Source organism: Saimiri boliviensis, chromosome 1, assembly GCF_048565385.1.
Source record: "Saimiri boliviensis isolate mSaiBol1 chromosome 1, mSaiBol1.pri, whole genome shotgun sequence".
NCBI classification, from domain to species: domain Eukaryota; kingdom Metazoa; phylum Chordata; class Mammalia; order Primates; family Cebidae; genus Saimiri; species Saimiri boliviensis.
This window is the reverse complement of record NC_133449.1, coordinates 129,129,783-129,150,133: the sequence shown is the minus strand read 5'-3', so window position 1 is coordinate 129,150,133 and position 20,351 is coordinate 129,129,783. Positions and strand designations below refer to the sequence as shown.

Genomic DNA, 20,351 nt, shown 5'->3' with positions numbered 1-20,351 from the left:
AGGGTGCTAGGGTGTCACACCCACTCTGCCCACTGATGGAAGTAATCTTTCACAGATAGAGAACACTGTTCACCTTCTAGATACTTCAGAATGAATAGAATCACGTAAAATGTAGAGACAACTAAAATAAAAAGAGGGGATTGGCTTTTTATTAACCTACATTAGAAAACCACATTAATTACATCTGCATGTTGCCCACCCTGCCTGACCCTTCTCTCCTCTACTGAGACACTGAGGGACCTGGAGCACTGATAAGAAGATATTACCACCAAGAGGAGCCAGCCCAGGATATACATTTTGTCCCCACAAGCAGGAAAATTCCTTTCTCCACCAGAGGACTCCAGAGGGCCCAGGGTCATAGGTCAGTGGAGTGCTGCCACCATGAGAGCCCAGCCTAGTGACCCTCTCCTGGCATCCTCCCACTCCCCACAGGCAGCACCATCAGGGACCAGCTAGAGCCCCAGGGCACCAGATTAACCACACAGACTAAAATAGTATCAGAAAGACTCTGAAAATTACATTGTAATTGGAACCCAGCCCCGCAAGTAGCTAGGACCTTCCTGCTAGACCTAAACGGGGTGGCTGGATTTAAAGTAGGACTCAGAGTCTCCTAACCTAATGATCAAAACGTCCTACAATATACTGGACATTTTGACCATTAGGTTAGGAGACTCTGAGTCCTACTCATACTAAGAACCAGCACAGTCACTGTTGGCATGAAGAAAGATGTTCAGATGACCTCAATACAAAGAGTCATCAGTTGCTGGAATTATCGGACCAGGATTTTTAAAGCAGCCATTGTAAAAATGCTTCAAAAAATAATCACTGTTATTCAACAAACAAAAAATAGAAAATCTTGTCAAAGTAATGAAAGTTATTTTTAAAATAACTAAATGAAAACTGTGGAACTGTAGAATTTGATAAAATAAGCCCAAAAAATGGACTCAGTAGTAGAGTGGAGATGACAGAGGAAAGAGTCAATGAACTTGAATTCAAAAAATATAATTTACCCAGTAGTCGAGAAGAAATAGACTGAAAAAAAAACTAAATGAATATAGCCTCAAGCAAAATAAGAAAAGATCCAACATTTGTGTCACTGAAGTCCCAGAGGAGAGGAATAAAGAGTGGGACTGACAGAGTAATTGAAGAAATAATGGCTGAAACTTGCCAAATCTGTCAAAAGACATAAACCTACATATTTAAGAAGCAGAGAAAAACCCAACTAAGATAAACCCAAAGAAATGCATGCAAAGACACACCGTAATTGCATTTCCAAAAACCACAAACAAAAAAATTCTACAAGCAGCCAGGGAGAAATGACACATTATCTGCAGGGGCGCATCAATTCAAGTGACAGCAGGCTTCTCTTCTGAAACTATGGAGGCTGGAAGGGAGTGGCATGACAGCTTCCAAGGGTTGAAAGAAAGAACTATCAAGCCATGAATTCAGTGAAATTATGCTTCAAGAATGAAGGGAAATAAAGATACCCTCAGATTTAGGGAAACTACAAGTATTTGTCTCTAAAAGGCCCACCCTTAAAGACTGGCTAAAAGAAGTTTCTCAAACAGAAAGAAAATGACAGAAGAAGGAAGAACAGGCAGATATAGACAATAAAGTATTCTCCGAGTGAGTTTTATAAACCAGGTTTGATGATTGAAACAAAAATTATACTACCAGGCTAGGCTCATATCTGTAATCATAGCACTTTGGGAGGCCAAGGTAGGAGGAGAGCTTCAAGCCAGGAGTTTGAAACCAACCTGGACAACATAGTAAGACCCCACTGCTACCAAAAAAAAATTTAAATTAAAAACTATACAACCATCAGCTGCTCAAGACAATGCTATTCTTAAATGGGGAAGGTAAAGGTGTCCAAATTGAAGTAAGACTTCCATACTTCACCCAAGTGTTTCTTGAGCAATTTACAAGCCAGCCAGCTATCCCAAGAGCTTTACAACACTATCTTAATTAATTCTTTCAACAATGTTATGTGATTGGCAGTATTAGTCTTATTTTATAGATAAGGAAATGGAGGCTTAAAGATGTTAATACATTTGTCTAAACTCTTAAAACTTACAAGTCGCTGAGCTGGGATTTGAACTTAGGACAATCATCATTACACGTACTGCTTCAGCTCTCTCAAAGAGTCTACGTATGTAATTTGGTATGTTGATTAAAAGAAAGCAATGGCCACAGTCCCCTTGGTTCAGAAAAATAAATGCAATTAAGTGCAGTCCATAAAAGCCACTAGTTTCTTGTAGCACCTGTCTGTAAAAGCAAACAGAGATTAAAAATGTACTCAGGACACTTACATAGCTGTCAAAGTAAGAGTTCCATAACAAAGAAAGAAGGGTAAATCTAAGCATTCCTCTGCATACCCAGAATGGAAAGTATTCTAGAGGTAAGCACAGAAGGATTGAACCTCACCTCCATCTGTCAGCCCCTCAGCCATAAATCAAAATTTGGAAAAATGGACATGTTACCATATACGTGAATAGTTCTTGAACTGGTATCACCCCTGACAATCTGTAGTGTTTGAACTCGTATTGTTAAAGAGCAGAAAGCAGCTAGGCAGTCATAACAGTGGTTACGTTCTAGTCATGACAGTAATATAACACTCGGGAAAATGGAGCAGCACCAGCTAGCTTTTAAGAAAGAATTATCAGCAGAAGTGTCAGGCAGGGAGAACTACCATCAGAAGTTCTGTTAATAAGAAAGCTTGTTTTACTATTTCTTTGTTTTTAATTTTTTAATTCTGTTCTTCCCCCGCTTTTCCTAAGGTATGCTATGAGACTAAAAACCCACTCAGGCCCCAATGCCACACCAGAAGACAAACAACTGGCTGCATTATGGTGAGTGCCCGTCTCAGCTTAGAATAGCGGCAAAGCAGGTGCTGAAATGCAGTTTTCCCAATGCCTTCTAACATGCAAAGCCTAGAGCAGCTCTGACGGCCAGGGAAAGTCCAGATCATTGTTTGCTGCGGTAGCATACATGATCTGAATTCACAGTGATTGAAAATCAACAGGCCAGTTACACAGGGTACTTTTTTTCTGTATGTGCATGTGGTTTAAAATCACACAGGTCTATGGTTTAGTAATTGAATCTGAACTGTGCCAAGTGGAGTTTTGTGTTTTAACATTTTAAATGCAATCAAAATAATTCACGTGTTGCTTTACATGCGGAATTAGTATGACTGAAGCAAATGACACATTAAGGTTTTTTCATTTTTGTTTGTTTGTTTGTTTGTTTTTGGAGACAAAGTCTCACTCTGTTGCCCAGACTGGAATGCAGTGGCGTGATCTTGGCTCAGTGCAACCTCTGCCTCCCGGGTTCAAGTGACTGTCATGCCTCAGCTTCCCTAGTAGCTGGGATTACAGGAGTGTGCCACCACACCCAGCTAATTTTTTGTATTTTTTTTAGTAGAGATGGGGTTTCACCATGTTGGCCAGGCTGGTCTCGAACTCCTTACCTCAAGTGATCCACCTGCCTCAGCTTCCTAAAACGCTGGAATTACAGGCATGAGCCACCAAGCCCTGCCTCATTATACTTTGATAATAAAGTCATTTCTTTCAAAAAGCCTACATGTAGTAAATTTCATTCTATCTTTATAATGATTACAGTGATAATGATTGTCATTATAGTAATGATCATCATTTTCCCCATGACCTCTCCCAGGGATAACCCCCTCCACTTGCAAAATGACAGGACACTCTCTCAACAGATCTCCTGTAAAAGGGATCCAGATCTTTTGTTCTCTCCAAAGGCTCATATTCTACTCCACAACCTGATCTGAAAGTTAGAGAATCTAATTGAGTCTCAAAACACCTAACAGCATAAAAATGACACAGCGCACTATGGGGACTCAGGGGAAAGGACGGGAGGGGGGTAAGGGATAAAAGACATTGGGTACAGTGTACACTGATTGGGTGATGGGTGCACCAAAGTTACAGAAATCGCCACTAAAGAATTTACTCAAATAACCAAACACTGCCTGTTCCCCTACAAAAGCCCTATTAAAATGAAACATAAATTTTTTAAAAAGAACAAAATGTGAAGAACCTAGGAACCCCATCGCATCCTTTCTTACCCATGCTACTTCCCCATATCAGCCAGCCACTTGCTTTGTTTTTTGTTGTTGTTGTTGTTGTTGTTGTTGTTGTTTGGTTGGTTTTGGGTTTTGGGGTTTTTTTTTTTTTTTTTTTTTTTGGTTGTTTCTGAGACACAGTCTCGCTCTGTTGCCCAGGCTGGAGTACACTGGCGAAATCTCAGCTCACTGCCACCTCTTCCTCCCGGGTTCAAGCCATTCTCCTGCCTCAGACTCCCGAGTAGCTGGGATTACAGGTGCAAGCCACCATGCCCGGCTAATTTTTGGTTTTGGTTTTGTTGTTTTGAGATGTAGTTTCGCTTTATTGCCCAGGCTGGAGTGCAATGGTGCGATCTGGGCTCACTGCAGCTTCCACCTCCCAGGTCCAAATGATTCTCCTGCCTCAGCCTCTAAAGTAGCTGGGATTATAGGCATGCACCTCCAGGACTGGCTAATTTTTGCATTTTTCGTAGAGACGAGGTTTCACCATGTTGACCAGGATGGTCTCGAACTCCCAGCCTCAGGTGAACCACCCACCTCAGCCTCCCAAAGTGCTGGGATTACAGGCATGAGCTACCATGCCCAGCCTAATTTTTATATTTTAGTAGAGACGGGGTTTCAGTATGTTGGCCAGGCTGGTCTCAAACTCCTGACCTCAAGTGATCTTTCCACCTTGTCCTCCCAAAGTGCTGGGATTACAGGCATGAGCCATAGCACCCAGCCCAGCCACTTACTTTGAAAATGATGACACAGAAAAAAAGGAAACGATCAGGTAACCTATGTTTACCTGTCAGTCCTTCCTTACTCATCAGTAAGTGGAAGGCAGAGAATGTGGGTAGAATACATGTCTATCAAGCAGTGAAGTAAAAACAGTTGAATTTTTTTAAAAAATAACAGCAACAGACACAAAAAAGAAGGTGTCAGGTGTTACCCGTCTGGGTTTGATGTGCTAGGAGGAGATGGTGCCATTGTACCCAGCACATTGGTATTCTGGATGTCAGCAGCAGATCCGAGTTAGCAAATAACTGAGTGAAGAGCTCCAAGGAAGAGAGGATAAGTCTCAGAAACACCTTTTGTGCCCCTTCCAAACTTTAAGTCCTATATTGGAATAATACACTAAATGACAATAATATGATTATATAAGACAGAATACTGACATATAAACAGGTATACAAAATATCATAGGAAATAATAAAATGATGGCACCTACTCCCAGCATAGTGTTTTTATTGTTTATAAAGTACAATCATGTTTGTGACTTTAGTGGAGCTAATTATAGTTCAGTCAAGGCAGGTGGCGGTGCCAGCCTTTCCACAGAGCGGGTTCGCCCTAAGCAGTGAAGGCTCGTGCCTCTCATGGAGAGACACTGCCCTCTGGTGGTGGGAAAAGGAAGTGGTCAGTCCCTGTGACCCAACAAAGTGATTCAGCTAATGCTGTAAAACGATCTAGTGGTAAATGTATGATGGAATACCTTCCTGGAATTTTGAATTCTGTTTTTGGACAAAAGGTGGTCACTCACAGACATTATATGCGGATGTAGAAAGATTTCATATATATAAACAAGGTATAGTTATTGAGTGCCTTAGAACAAAACAACAAAAATATATGAGTGTTTGCACAGGCCACACTCAGCCTGTTTCTCTGTTCGGCTGCAGTTACCGATGCCTGGCTCTCCTGTACTGGCGGATGTTTCGACTCAAAAGGGACCATGCTGTAAAGTATTCAAAAGCACTTATCGACTATTTCAAGGTACCGTCTAGTGAAGGAGCAGAATTGTTCCTTAAATTCCGTTGTCTCCCTGTCAAGGTCATTTGTGAAGCTCCTGGTAGAATTCATTGCTTTGGGCTAACGCAGGTCACCTCTGATCCCCAAACTAAGCCTATTTATGCCATACTTCTGGCTTTCAGAGCTCAGAATGGGCCTTTGAGAGCTCGTCTACTGTATCTCCCTGCCTTCTTTTCCAAGTATTTTTATTTATTTTTTTATTTGTTATTTTTGTGTTTTTTGAGATGGAGTTTCTTCACTCTTTGTTGCCCAGGCTGAAGTGCAACGGTATGATCTCGGCTTACTGCAACCTCCACCTCCTGGGTTCAAGCGATTCTTCTGCCTCAGCCTTCTGAGTAGCCTTCTGAGGTGCCCACCAAATGCCCAGCTAATTTTGTATTTTTAGTAGAGACAGGGTTTCACCATGTTGGTCAGGCTGGTCTCGAACTACTGACCTCAAGTGTTCTACCCGCCCAAAGTGCAGGGAATATAGGCATGAGCCACTGCAGCTGGCCTTGTCCGAGTATTTTTGTGGTTTCAAAAGAAAGAAGATCAAGTTACTCATTCCAGTGTCCTAGGAAATGCATCTTTATAGCTCACATAAATTCCTCATGCTCACTTAGAGCTTCTTTTTCTTAGAAGTAACCCCTTAGAGCCATTTCCTCTTAGCTATCTCTAGTAGCTAATTTAATTTTTAATAGAGGTGTTATTTAAAACAGTAAGAGATGAGTCGTTAGAACTCGGAGACAGTAGATAGCAATGTATATAGCTATAGGAACAAAATTGCAAACCATGCCAACTTTTGCTTATCTTGGGGAATGACATTATTTTTGCTGGGAGAATAAATTGTTAAAAGCCTTCTCTGATGTACTGTTGTGAGGTCAACCTTACTTTAATAATTCATTTGAGATTTCTGGGCCTCTATCTGAAGAAAGTAGAAATTATCCCATCTCTGTCTCCACCAGTCCTTTGACAGATACACAGTCATCATTTGATCCATTCATGCCCAGCCTCCTCTTCCTAGAGATGCTCTCTAATGGCCTGGCTATCCTGGGGTATGTTAGCACATCTTCCTAATCGCGCATGTAGAGTAACCAGGTGCTAGATCATGAACATCGCTTTCTCAGCCCATTGGCCGTGGTGTGTCATCAGGACAAGAACCAGCACTGAGCCTTCCCTTTCCTTCAGGCACCTAAAGTCAACATCAGTGGTGTTCAGAAATCCAGACCGTAAGAGCTAATGCTAAAGAGAATTATTACAGTGAAGGAAAATGTTTGAATAAAGAAGGAAGCTGAATTCTATAAGCTGCCAGGAGCTACAACAAACTTTGAGGGATATAAGTTCTTAATATTCTCCACAGCCCACAAATACATACAAAACGGGTAGAAAACACCACTGGAAAATCAGTTTCTCCTCCAGGACTTAATGTCATTTACCCTTTATCAAAAGCTATTTTTGAAATTTTTTTAATTAACCAACAACAAATTTCATGTACTTATTATGTATAATGTGAGGTTTTGATATATTTATACATTGCGGAATGAATAAACCAAGCTAATTAACATATTCATCACCTCACTTACCATTTTTGTGATGGGAACATTTAAAATGATCCTTTTAGAGATTTTCAAGTATGCTATACATTATTATTCATTGTAGTTACCATGCTATACAATAGATCTCCAGATCTTATTCCTAATAACTGAAAGTTGCATACAAAGTTTCAAGGGCTTTTTTTTTTTTTTTTTTTTTTTGAGTCTTGTTCTTTCGCCCAGGCTGGAGTACAGTTGGGCAATCGGAGCTTACTACATCTTTGAATTCCTGAGCTCAAGCAGTCCTCCCGCCTCAGCCTCCCAAGTCGCTGAGACCACAGATACACGCCACCATACCCAGCTCATTTTTTCATTTTTTGTAGATATGGGGTCTCCCTGGGTTGCCCAGGCTCTCCTCAGACTCCTGTCCTCCAGCGATCCTACCGCTTTGGGCCCCCAAAGTGCTAGGATTACCATTGTGAGCCACACACTCAGCCTCAAAAAGCTATTTAAATGCTACTTTGAGTACCTAAAATGAAATCTTTAGGGACCCAAAACAATTTGGCTATAGAGAATATGGTTTATCAGTACATCGCTATCTCTATAAAAAAGACCTTTGTTCCTACCGGTATTTCTTGGGCTTCGGGCTTAGTGGTGGAGGAAGAGAACTCAAGACTACTTTTTTTTTTTTTTTTTTTTTTTGAGATGGAGTCTCACCCTGTCACCTAGGCTGGAGTGCAGTGGCACAATCTCGGCTCACCCTAACCTCTGCCTCCCAGGTTCAAGCAATTCCTGTGTCTCAGCCTCCCAAGTAGCTAGGACTACAAGCACACACCGCCATGCCCAGCTAATTTTTTGTATTTTTAGTAGAGACGGGGTTTCACCATATTGGGTAGGCTGGTCTCAAACTCCTGACCTGGGGTGATCCGCCCGCCTTGGCCTCCCAAAGTGTTAGGATTACAGGCTTGAGCCACCACCTTCTTTCTCCATTCAGTAGCCTTTACTGAACTGTTTCTGCAACTCCCAAGCCTTTCTCCCCTTGTGTTCTTATATGCAGAACATCCATCCTATAGATCATGTTCTCAGAACCACAGGATGAAGTGGAAACAAAGCCCAGTAGCAACAGCCTGAGAAAGGTGTCAATAACATTCTGTCAGAAAAGGGAGGATCAGCTCCCCTATTCAGGAAGGTTTCCTTTTCCTAATTCTCCTCATGAAAATAATTGTATTTCCTGAGACAGGTAAAAGTGGCATGGTTTGCAATGCTGTCCTTACATTTACATCTTGCCATTGTGGCACTTAAGAGTTCTGACAGGCCATTTCTTGCCATTTTACTAACACCCGCACTAAAACTAGAAAAATCAGTCACCACTCCATAAAGCTCTTTCTAACCAAAAGAACACGTTGTCTCTGGAGAACCAGGCTGAGGCTATTTTCTTGTCTCTGGAAGGGAAAAATTCCTGTCAGCATCACAAAGACCTCTTTCTTCCTTAACAGTCCTGCAAAAGCATGATTGGGTTCTCAGAGAGGAAATCTTAGTGTGCATTTAGCAACTTCCCTAACTAGAGGCAAAACTTTTATATGTCTGATACAAGCATCTGGCTTGTGCAACAGAACTTCCTAAGCCAGAATATTCAGATAAAACAGAATGTTTGAACGTCCTATCTGTTATGGAAATATATTTTAATCAATTCTGTTAGGAATATGCAAGAGCAACTTCCTTTAAGAGAAATACTTTAAACTTCCTAAGTTAAAACAATAGAATATGATGTCATATATTTTCGGGCATTAAGTAAAGATAGGTCGATGTTTCTCAAAATCGGTCCTAGTTTTAAATATAAAGTATACAAGGGGGGATTTGAGGGAGTTCCTGCTCTTTATTCCTTTAAAAAAAAAATAGTTTGCAATGAAAAGACTGCTTCAAGATTTAACAGACCCTTGGGATTATGATTTAATGTGGTCACTAAAATTTGTACATAACCCAGACTGTGGGTGAAGCCTTTCACTTACCCCACTGAGGTCTGATGCAAGTACCCTATTCATGCAAAATAACTTCCTAACTCAGAGTATTTAGGTAAACTAGAACTTTTGAATATCCTGTCTGCTAGGGAAATAAATTTTAATATATTCTTTTAGGAATATTCCAGGGCAACTTCCTTTAAGAGAAATACTTTTAAACTTTCAAAGTCCAGGCAGCTGCCCCAACTCCCTTCCAGAGAGAGAGAACAGAAAACTGCGGTGGAAACTTCCCAAGTCCAGTTTCTCCGAAGGTGCCTTTTGCCTGCAGCGTCTGCCTTTGCTTCTCTCTGCAATTACCTGAAAACACGTTCCTGTCACCTGTTTCACCTCATGCAGATGGCATTCACTGTCAATGTTTTTATTTTCTTGCAGAACTCATCTAAAGCCGCCCAAGTCCCGTCTCCGTGGGGGGCCAGTGGAAAGTAAGTTCGCTTTTCCAAAGTCAATGCCATAAGGCAGACAATGCATGGTGCTGGGCCACCGCGCTTTGCTTCCCGTTCCCCCAAGGGGCTGCCCCGCCTCGCTTGCTCCCGGCCTCTCCACTCTGGTTTTTCTACCTCTCCCCTTCCAGGAGCACTGGAACCCCATCCCCCATGTCTCCCAACCCCTCTCCCGCCAGCTCCGTGGGGTCTCAGGGCAGCCTCTCCAACGCCAGCGCCCTGTCCCCGTCGACCATCGTCAGCATCCCACAGCGCATCCACCAGATGGCGGCCAACCACGTCAGCATCACCAACAGCATCCTGCACAGCTACGACTACTGGGAGATGGCCGACAACCTGGCCAAGGAAAACCGAGGTGCGTGCGCCCCGCGGGGAGCCGGGGGCCCACCTGATGGGGCAGTGGTGGGCGGGTTTCCTGGCCTCTCAAAGGAGAAATAGGAGGAGTTGTCACCAATGGTGGGAACGCTCCTGACCTCTCCCCTCCCGTGGGGCCTCTGATGCCTTTGTCTCCCTCTATCCTTAGTGGAAAATGGTGTGAGACAGACCCGGGGCAGTTGTAGATATGCACACCTACTCTTTTCCCTTTAGCCAGTGGGCTTCTGAAAGGTATGGACTATATCGTATTCAACTTTGTATTTCCAAGACCTAGCCCAGCGCCCAGAACACAGGTGGAGCTCTGAAACGCTGAATGAATGAATGAATGAATGAGAATGTTACTAACTCTGAGTGCCACCTGTTTGCAATTGAAAAAAGCAGTTTTATGTGTAGCAGTAAGCTGTCTTTCATTTCGAATAACATTTGTTTTTACTGATTATAAAAGTAACGTAAGGCAGGGTGTGGTGGCCCACGCCTGTAATCCCAACATTTTGGGAGACGAGAGTTGCTTGATACACACACCTACACTTTTCTCTTTAGCCAGTGGGCTAAATCACGTGATTCTGTGCCTCAGTCTCCCGGGTTTAAGCAATTCTTTTGCCTCAGCCTCCCAAGTAGTTGGGACTACTGGCACGCACCACCACGCCCGGCTAATTTTTGTATTTTTAGTAGAGACGGGGTTTCACCATTTTGGCCAGGCTGGTCTCCAACTCCTGACCTCGCAATCCGCCCACCTCAGCCTCCCAAAGTGCTGGAATTACAGGCATGATCCTCCGTGCCCAGTAAATCATCAATAATTTTATCAGAAAGAAGTAACTACATAAACATTCTACTGAAGTTTCTGCTACTGTTTTTCCTCCCAATATACATTATTTCACCAAAATAGGATCATAGTGTATATTCATACAGTTGTATATCCTTTCTTCATCTCACATAATAGCAGGCGTTTTCTCATGTCACTAACTTGTTCAAAAACACTGTTTACAGTGGTTCTATAACACTAGCCTACTATATTGATTGTATAAAGTATCCTGAGTTCTCAAACCATTTTCTTACTGTTAGACATTTAAGTTCCTTCCAATTTTTTTCCACTGTGACAAATAATGCTGTGCTAAATATCCCTACATAAGTCATTGTTCATATTTCTGATTTTTTTTTTTTTCTGAGACAGAGTCTTGCTCTGTCACCAGGCTGAGATGCAATGGCACAATCTCAGCTCACTGCAACCTCCACCTCCCCGGTTCAAGCGATTCTCCCACCTCAGCCTCCCTAGTAGCTGGGATTACAGGTGCATACCACCACACCCAGCTAATTTTTTTGTATTTTTAAGTAGATACAGGGTTTCACCATGCTGACCGGGCTGGTCTCAAACTCCTGACCTTGTGATCTACCCACCTCAGCCTCCCAAAGTGCTGGGATTACTGGCTTGAGCACCCAGCCATATTTCTGATTGTTTTCTTTTTCTTTTTTTTTTTTTTTTGAGATGGAGTGTCGCTCTTGTTACCCAGGCTGGAGTGCAATGGCACGATCTCGGCTCACCGCAACCTCCACCTCCTGGGTTCAGGCAATTCTCCTGCCTCGGCCTCCTGAGTAGCTGGGATTATAGGCACACGCCACCATGCCCAGCTAATTTTTTTTGTATTTTAGTAGAGATGAGATTTCACCATGTTGACCAGGATGGTCTCTCACCATGTTGACCAGGATGGTCTCGATCTCTTGACCTTGTGATCCACCTGCCTCGGCCTCCCAAAGTGCTGGGATTACAGGCTTGAGCCACCGCACCCGGCCTGATTGTTTTCTTAGGAGGGAGTTGTGGAATAGAATTTTGGGGTCAACAGGTATAGATTATTTTGAGATACAGATTATTCTATATATTGACTTACACTGTTAACTCTTCTCCTGCAAGATTTTACTAATTTACTGCTGTCCCTGCAGCAGCAGGTAAGAGTGCAAATCTGAGTTCACTTCCAGGCCATGGAATGCAAATTATGTTCCTATGATATCATAACCCTCCAAAGTCAAGAGCAAGATGTTCAGGATGAGATAAGGAATGTATAGCAGAGTGCATGCGATTATAAATAAAACCACATAGTACATAACATGCAGCCTAGAGGTGATGTACTCTGAAAATCCAATAAGAATGCCATGGGGGGTCAGAGGCCACCAGGAGGAGCTTGCTAGAGGAGCTGGCATGGAACAATGGACCAGGGCTTTGAAAAGCACTTAGACTTTGGGAGGCTGAGGCGGGTGGATCACCTGAGGTCAGGAGTTCGAGACCAGCCTGGCCAACATGGCGAAACCCCGTCTCTACTAAAAATACAAACATTAGCCAGGCATGGTGACACAGGCCTGTGATCCCAGCTGCTTGGGAGACTGAAGCAGGAGAATTGCTTGAACCTGGAAGGCAGTGGTTGCAGTAAGCCAAGATCACACCATTGCACTCCACACTGGGCAACAGAGTGAGACTCCATCTCAAGAAAAAAAGAAAGAAAAACACTTAGCAGCTGAGTGACTGAAATGGGTGGGTTGGGTGTCACTGGTGGACGGAACAGAAAGGACAAATGTATAGAAATACATCTGTCCAGTTTGGGAGAAACGGAGCAGGCCAAGCTCCAGATGGCACTGCCAGCTGCCTGCTAGATCTCTCCTCCCTGAAGGCTCAGTGCCAAGTGTCCAGTGCAAACTTGCCATTGTTCCCCTACTGCTACCTCTTCCTCTGTTCTACCCCTGGATCCCTGCCCTCACCAACCTCCTAGCCACTTCTCATCGCTGTACTTTTGAGACACTTCTCCCAGACGCTCACTCCCAAGAAGTGTATTCAGTAACCAGCCATGACAGCAGAGTAGCCATATGAATGTGTTTGTCTCTATCAGCCACTAAACTGTGATCTTTGAGGCAACAGATTTGAGACCACACATGATTCATCCTGGTATCCTCCCTTACCCCCTGCACCTAGTGGAGTGCCTTGGTACATCATAAAGGTTTGTTTGTGTTTGAAGTGGAGTCTCGCTCTGTCACCCAGGCTAAAGTGCAGTGGCGAAATCTCGGCTCAAAGCACCCTCCACCTCCCAGGTTCAAGCTGTTCTCCCACCTCAGCCTCCTGAGTAGCTGGGAATACAGGCACCCGCCACAACCACCCGGCTAATGTTTGTATCTTTAGTAGAGATGGGGTTTTGCCATGTTGGCCCGGCTGGTTGGGATCTCCTGACCTCAAGCAATCCACTTGCCTCAGCCTCCTAAAGTGCTGGGATTACAGGTGTGAGCCACCATGTCCGGCCACATCATAAATGTTTAGTGAAAGGGCAAACCTAGAGAATGTTCAAAAGCTAGAAGGTGACTTCAGTCCAGATGTCTCGTGGCCCATCTCTGATTTGCCCCTAGGAGCTTGGAGCCCCACCCCTTGGACTCACTTCAGGGGCTCAGCAAATGCCAGAATTGAGTACAGGGTGAGAGGCGACAGAGCCACATTCACATTCAGGAGTGGAGGAAGCATTACTAGTCTAGGAGAATGCACCCGGAGGATATGGATTTTCTTTGCTTTTGGCTAAGCAAATGCTATTCATTTGACTTAGAAATGGCAGATAGAGTGTATTTATTTATTTGGACATAGGATGAGTTGTCCGCTCTTGGATTTTATTTTGTTCAAAGGAATGCTAAAGTTACATGATGGAACAGAGAATCCTTGATTTATATAGAGACCATGAATGGAATTTTTTCTTACATCCAATCGGTTGCTCAGGGTAGCACACCTAGCATGTGTGGCATTCTTAACAACTCTCTCTGTCCCCTAGAATTCTTCAACGACTTGGATCTGCTCATGGGGCCAGTCACCCTTCACAGCAGCATGGAGCATCTGGTCCAGTACTCCCAACAGGGCCTGCACTGGCTGCGGAACAGCACCCACCTGTCATAGGGACCTCAACCTGGAGCCGGATTGGGCTCTGGTCTCCATAGATGGCTCAACATTTTTTGACACTGTGCTACTGAAATTCCCAGCCACAGCATTTATCAAACTGCGGTGAATATTTCCTCAGCATTGAACAATGGTCTTTTCCAGGGCATGTGTGTTTGTATGTGTGGGTATATAAGAAGCTGCCTGTGTATGTGTGTAAGATACACAGCTCTTCAGAACACACCTTCTTTGTCTAGTTTCCATAATCCCAGGCTAGACAAAGTGATCAGAGGTTTCTAATTAGAGGAAATACACACATACACCATACTCACACACATTCACAGACACACACTTTCTATTCCAGTGCTAAACCATGACTTCTTAGAAAATTCAACCAAAATCTCATGGGTTAGTTAACCAGTTGCAATACAGCACACCAAAAGCTTGACTGCCAGTTAAGATGGACCTGCTCTTACCTTGTTGATTACTTTCAGTATTAATATACTATTCCCCAATTATTTTTTGATCGATATGTATTAATGGGTAATTGAATAATGAAAATAAGCCAGATATTTTTGTGCCAGAAGTTTACTAGATTGCATGTTACCAAATACCCGACTCTTCCTCTAATTCCCTTCCCCCATCTGATTTTATTATCAACTAAATGCATTCCAGGCAAAATGATGGACACTCACAGCCCTTCTCAGCCCCGCCCCCAAGTAGTATGCACATGGCACTGAAATTTGGCAAAAACTTTTAGTTCACGGATGCTAAAGCAGCAGTGACTGTGTTGGAGCTCAGTTAGGAGTTGAGGTTTTCCGCACCTGTGATAACACATGCATTTCTTCTTCTCGCCACTGTGACTTGATGCTGTAGAAGCACATGGCATTTGTCAGTCAATCTGTTTCAAGTATTTTCTTTCCACCAATAGCTTTCTTACAGATTTTCTTGGCTAAATGGGCCATTACCTAGAATGTCCCTTCAGTAGGAGCCTGAATCCTTTGCTTTCCAGGCTAAGAGCTATTTGCCGTGATAATGCTGTCTGATCCTCTCACTCCTCATGCAGAATGTGCCACTGCAGTCCTTGGGTGCGTTTTGATTTGGGGTGATTTTTCAGGCTTTGATTAGCAGGCTGCTTGCAGTGCAGATCCCAGTTCTTGTCTGGGGCAGCAGCAACCAGAGCCTCTTCCTGTGTCCTGTGCGTCTAGTATGTTTACATCTTGCTCTGGGTTTTTTTCTTGTTTTCTTTTTTAAAATTAAGTTTACATTTTAGATTTTTTTGACATCTTGTTTACAGTTTTTGTCTAACGTTTTCTCTTTTATAATGTCTTATGCCCTAGATTTAGTTGTCTTGTTAAATATATTTGGATATAAAATCTTGGTGAAAAGAAAATAACTTCTGAAAAAGAAGGTCTATCTTGCCACACTTTAGAAACAAAAATAATGTCCTTGAGGCCTCTTGCTTGATAAAGTTGCACCAGGACAGTCTGAGAAAGGCAATCAGTGCAGTCTGTGGAATAATCCATTTATTCAAGGTGATGGCGGCACAAAATACTTAAGACTAGCTGCTGATTATACACATTCACTGTTACTCTCATGATTATATACGTTCACTGATACTCTTACAGGTTGGGTTGCAGCATTAACATTTTTGTCAGCCTGATCTGTAGGTGAGAAATAAGATCACTGTAATTCCCTAGCTCTGAGCACTGAATCAAAATCATATAAATGATTAAACTTAGATGACTTGAAATTAATTGAAAATAAGCAAGTGAAGGGCTTGTGGAATCTGCATTTGATTTTGGCCTTCAAGCATCTGAGAATATTAAGAAGACTTCCATTTTACATGTCTCCAACAGAGGTGCTTCTTACAACCCTTTCACGTTTTTTTGTTTTTGTTTGTTTTTTTCAGACAGTGTCTCGCTCTGTTGCCCAGGCTGGAGTGCAATGGCACAGTCTCAGCTCACTGCAATCTCTGCCTCCTGGGTTCAAGCGATTCTCCTGCCTCAGCCTCCCAAGTAGCTGGGATTACAGGCGTGCACCAATGTACCCAGCTAATTTTTGTAATTTTAGTAGAGACTGGGTTTTGCCATGTTGGCCAGGCTGGTCTCAAACTCTTGACCTCAGGTGATCCATCTGCCTCTGCCTCCCAAAGTGCTGTGATTACAGGCGTGAGCCACTATGCCCAGCCCTTCCACTAATTTTTGACAGAGTTCACAATTCCATCCTGTGTCAGAAATTTGAATCTAACTTAAGAAATTTTGAGTCATTTTTTTTGCAGGACTGAGACTTTGTTCTACTTGAAGAATCCTGATTAAATATTCAGACATAAAGGGATGGTCCTCAAGGTCTGTCCCGCATCCCCAGAGAGCTTCTCTGGTCCTGCCCACCTTGAAAGTTGCAGGCTTTGTTGTGGCATCTATGTGATGAGCTTCCCTGTGAAGCCTCATTTGACAGGTGGCCTCTGGCTGGTTGGGCCAGCACTGTTTTATCAGCACCCTGATGGCCCACATTTCCCAAGACGACTTCTTGAAACTTGCCCCTGTGGGCAGTGGTCAGAGCCTGCAGTTCTTGTCACTGTCTCTTGCTTCATCTGCGGAGCACGTTGGTACAGCAGTTTCTGTGGAGTTTGACATAGACGACTTTGGTTAGGAACCACCCTCCTGTGGTTGCTTGTGAAAGTCATTCATAACTTGTTCCTTTTAATTAGTTTTGTTGTTGCTGCTGTTGTTATTGGTTTGGTTTGGTTTTGAGACCGGATCTGGCTCAAGCTGGAGTGCAGTGGTGCAATCGTGGCTCCCTGCAGCCTCCAACTCTTGGGCTCAGGTGATTCTCCTGCCTCAGCCTCCCAAGTAGTTGGGAACATAGGCACATGCTGTCACACCCAGCTAATTTTTTCTTTATTTTTTGTAGAGATGGGGTCTCACTATGTTGCCCAGGCTGGTCTCAAACTCCTGGGCTCAAGCGATCCTCTGGCCTCGGCCTCCCAAAGTGCTGAGATTACAGGCATGAGCCACCATGCCTGGCCTGTTTAGTTTTGTTTCAAGTTGAAATATCTCGTGTTTTCTGATTAGAAAAGTAATACCTGCTTATTGTAAAAATTCAAACGGTGCAGAAATGTAGAAAGTAGAAAGTGTAAGTCCCTGGTTGTTCCTTCTGCCTGAGACAACCACTGCTCACAGTTTGATGTATATCCTTCCAGAGACTCTCAAATTTAAGCAAATAATTTTCATTACTACGTCTTTCTATTTGAAGACCTACACTTGTCTCTGAAGTTCAATACAAGTTCAACTGACCATATCTGTCTATGACCTGAATGGATATTATCCTTTATCACAATGTTCAATTACCTTGGAGAGGGAGTAGCCCAGGTATATTCCTAATGAAAATTTGGCATTTTTGATGATACTATTCCACACAGATCAGACTCACTTGCAGAGTCGTGCCTGGAGAGAGGTTTGGTTAAGACAGAGATTTCTGGAAATATGCAAACATTCAAATTGCAAATGGAAACTTGAAACCCACTGTCTAATGAGGAATGTACTGGAAAAATATTCTGAAGAGTTGACAAATTGTGTACTAGATTGAACACATGGAATGCAATGCTATGAGACTTTCTGCACTAAAATGTATCCTAATATGTACAACAATGATGTGTGTATTATATAACAGTGATGTGTACATTTCTAACACCCCATACATAATATACACAGTTTGTATAAATGCATACATTTAAAAATATATATGTACAATACAGCTAACATAAAACTGTAGTACGCCTGAAGGATATTACTAGTGCCTAATATTGAGTATAAGTCACTGCGTGTTCGCATCAACTTGGAAGTGCAGTAATTGTTATAAAATTAATCAGTGCAGCCAACATTATTTATGAATCACATCTTTGAAACTGTGCAGTAGCATATACATATATATTTTTAAATAACATTTTTCACAGTTTTCCAGAGTTACTGTTGAAATCTGCATCACCAAAAAAAAAAAAGCAAGATTTTTTTAACAATGTAGACACTCTTCCGACCCAGTAATCTGCGTGTGATTTCCTATTTGTAGATTCCCAAGAGACTTTAGCAGTCACCAGCCTTAATGCATGTACAGGATATTATTGTGACTTAATTTATCTGCAGTTTTTAATCCATGTGAAATTGGAATTTATAAACGGACTTGGATTAAATATGTCTGCCTTTCTAAGGTTGCAAATGTTACATTAAATGATTTATGTTGTAAATGACAGAAGTTGAGTTGTATGTAAAAGATGTCCACCAATTTCTGTGAATATTTTTACAAGGAAACTTGAGAATCAAAATACGTTCAAGTCAGTTGTTCTGGCTCCCAGTTTATAATCTCTTTAAAAGCAATCTTTTTGTTTCATAAATGGTTTAAATGTAGCTCCTACAGATTATCAGTATGAAGTCTGACATTTTTCATGAAAAAAGTATGTTTTTCTTCATTATAACTATAGTTCATTATTTGTCTTTGCTGTTTCCTGACACACACACACACGTGTACGCATGCACGCACGCACGTACGTACACGTACAAATACCCTCCAGTGTCCCAGTGAGGACTGAACAGGAAGTTTGAGAAGGTCGTCTCAATGACCACAGGGTTCCCGTTCAGCCAGTAGTCCTGGGATGTTGCTTTGTCATTCTTCAGTGTCACAACTTAACTTCCCTGATTTGCGTGCCAGGCTCTTCCAACTGAAACCAACATGGTGGAATCATGTTTGCAATATTTGGTCGAGTAAAATAGGAGAATTTTGAAATAAGAAGATGGAGCTACTAGACCAGTGGCTTGACATGAAGTATTCCCTATGTGGGAGGGTGTGTTTGTTAACCTCATCTTTAGCCTTATCTCCCTCCCCTTTCCTTATCCTCCTCCCCAAACTAAAGAAGCAGAAACAGCAGCAGAAACAAAACCATCACTTCACCCGCTCTAGCCCATATCCTTAAAGTCAAATAACCTTTGCCTTTTTCCTACTATACCATCTGACACAATTCAATTGTGTCTAGAAAGAAAAATGCAGAAAGGGTTTGTTTACAGAAGGGCAGTTCAGTTGAGTCCTCGTTAACCAAGCAGAGGGGTGCAAAGGAACCCTGATGCAGGGTCACCATGGAGAAGCCCTCATCCCAGGAATGGGTGGGACAGGGGACTTGGCTTTGCTTCACGAACCACTGAGCTTGATATTCTTTAGAAGTGGTTTGTGCCAAGAAACACCCAGCAGTCTTTCAAGAACTTTCTCTTCTGCAGCTTTGCCTGCTACACAGCTGAAGTCTGTTCCTATCAGAATTATATTTTTAAGAAGTAATACATTTTCAAAGACATGTGGATCAAGCGTAGTCTTGAAAGTTCGTTTGTTTGTTTTTTTTTTCTTAATGAAAGAAAAAAACATCCTTACCACGTAAACTGCCCTTCCAACCATTTGGAACCAGAGTTTATGTGCTTGTTTTCCCATTCTCAGAAGAGCACAGTTTTTCAATATTACAACTTCCTGGCAAATAGCACAAGAAATATTCAGACTTGAGATTTGTGTTCCCTTTGTCCAGATTATTCTGTATATGTCACCAAAGGGGTTAACTTGTTTGCTTGGCATGAGGAAAATTATAAACTCCGTTCTCAAACTAATTACATCTGACCACGGTTTTGGTTTTTATTATTTAATTGGCACTCCGAGGCAGCAGGGGGTAAATTTTGGGTCAGCTGCAAGGGGATTTAGAGTCACAGCTCTTACTCACAGTAATGGGAATCAAGGGATTAAATCTCTGTGTGTTACTTTGAAAATCCACCTCTTTTACAGCCAGTTTTATAGACACTGATCTGAGGGTTAAATTCAGGGCACTAATTGCAAGTCAACCCAAGGATCAGCATTTGTGTTTAAGCACCAGGAGTGTTGATGTGACCTGAAAGGCTGAATCAAGGACTTGGGGTTTCTTTTACCCATTTTTAAAATAGGAAAGTTCATCCAGAAATACTTGGATCTAGGCATGATATAACATAGCACCAAGATTTAGGATTTTTACAGTGCTGTTGTTGGGTTACTAAAATAATACGGCTGTTTTAGTTTTCTTATCGTTGCTTTTTCAATTTTCCATAAAATAAAATAACTTTCCCCAGTATTCAGGATCCCTTTATTTCTACATGCCCATAGGAGCAAAAAGAAAATATCCAGCAGTGAGGAATGTGCATGACTTCATTACGTAGCATTCCATCCTCAGGGGCCGAGGGTATCTGACTT

General features: G+C 42.4%; 1 protein-coding gene across 5 annotated transcripts in view; it reads left to right on the top strand.

The window, feature by feature from the left end:
* AFF3 (ALF transcription elongation factor 3) overlaps positions 1-18,345 on the top strand; it is a 613,873-nt gene extending 595,528 nt beyond the window's left edge. For 4 of the 5 annotated variants that reach the window (XM_010352080.3, XM_074404166.1, XM_074404177.1 and 1 more), the window contains 5 exons: positions 2,778-2,849; positions 5,737-5,830; positions 9,768-9,817; positions 9,967-10,190; positions 14,002-18,345. In XM_010352080.3, coding sequence (XP_010350382.3) covers positions 2,778-2,849; positions 5,737-5,830; positions 9,768-9,817; positions 9,967-10,190; positions 14,002-14,123 — 562 coding nt within the window. In that variant the 3' untranslated portion in view covers positions 14,124-18,345. The remainder of the gene's footprint in view (positions 1-2,777; positions 2,850-5,736; positions 5,831-9,767; positions 9,818-9,966; positions 10,191-14,001) is intronic. The other variant, XM_074404171.1, reaches the window with a different exon arrangement.
* The last annotated feature ends 2,006 nt before the right edge of the window (positions 18,346-20,351 follow it).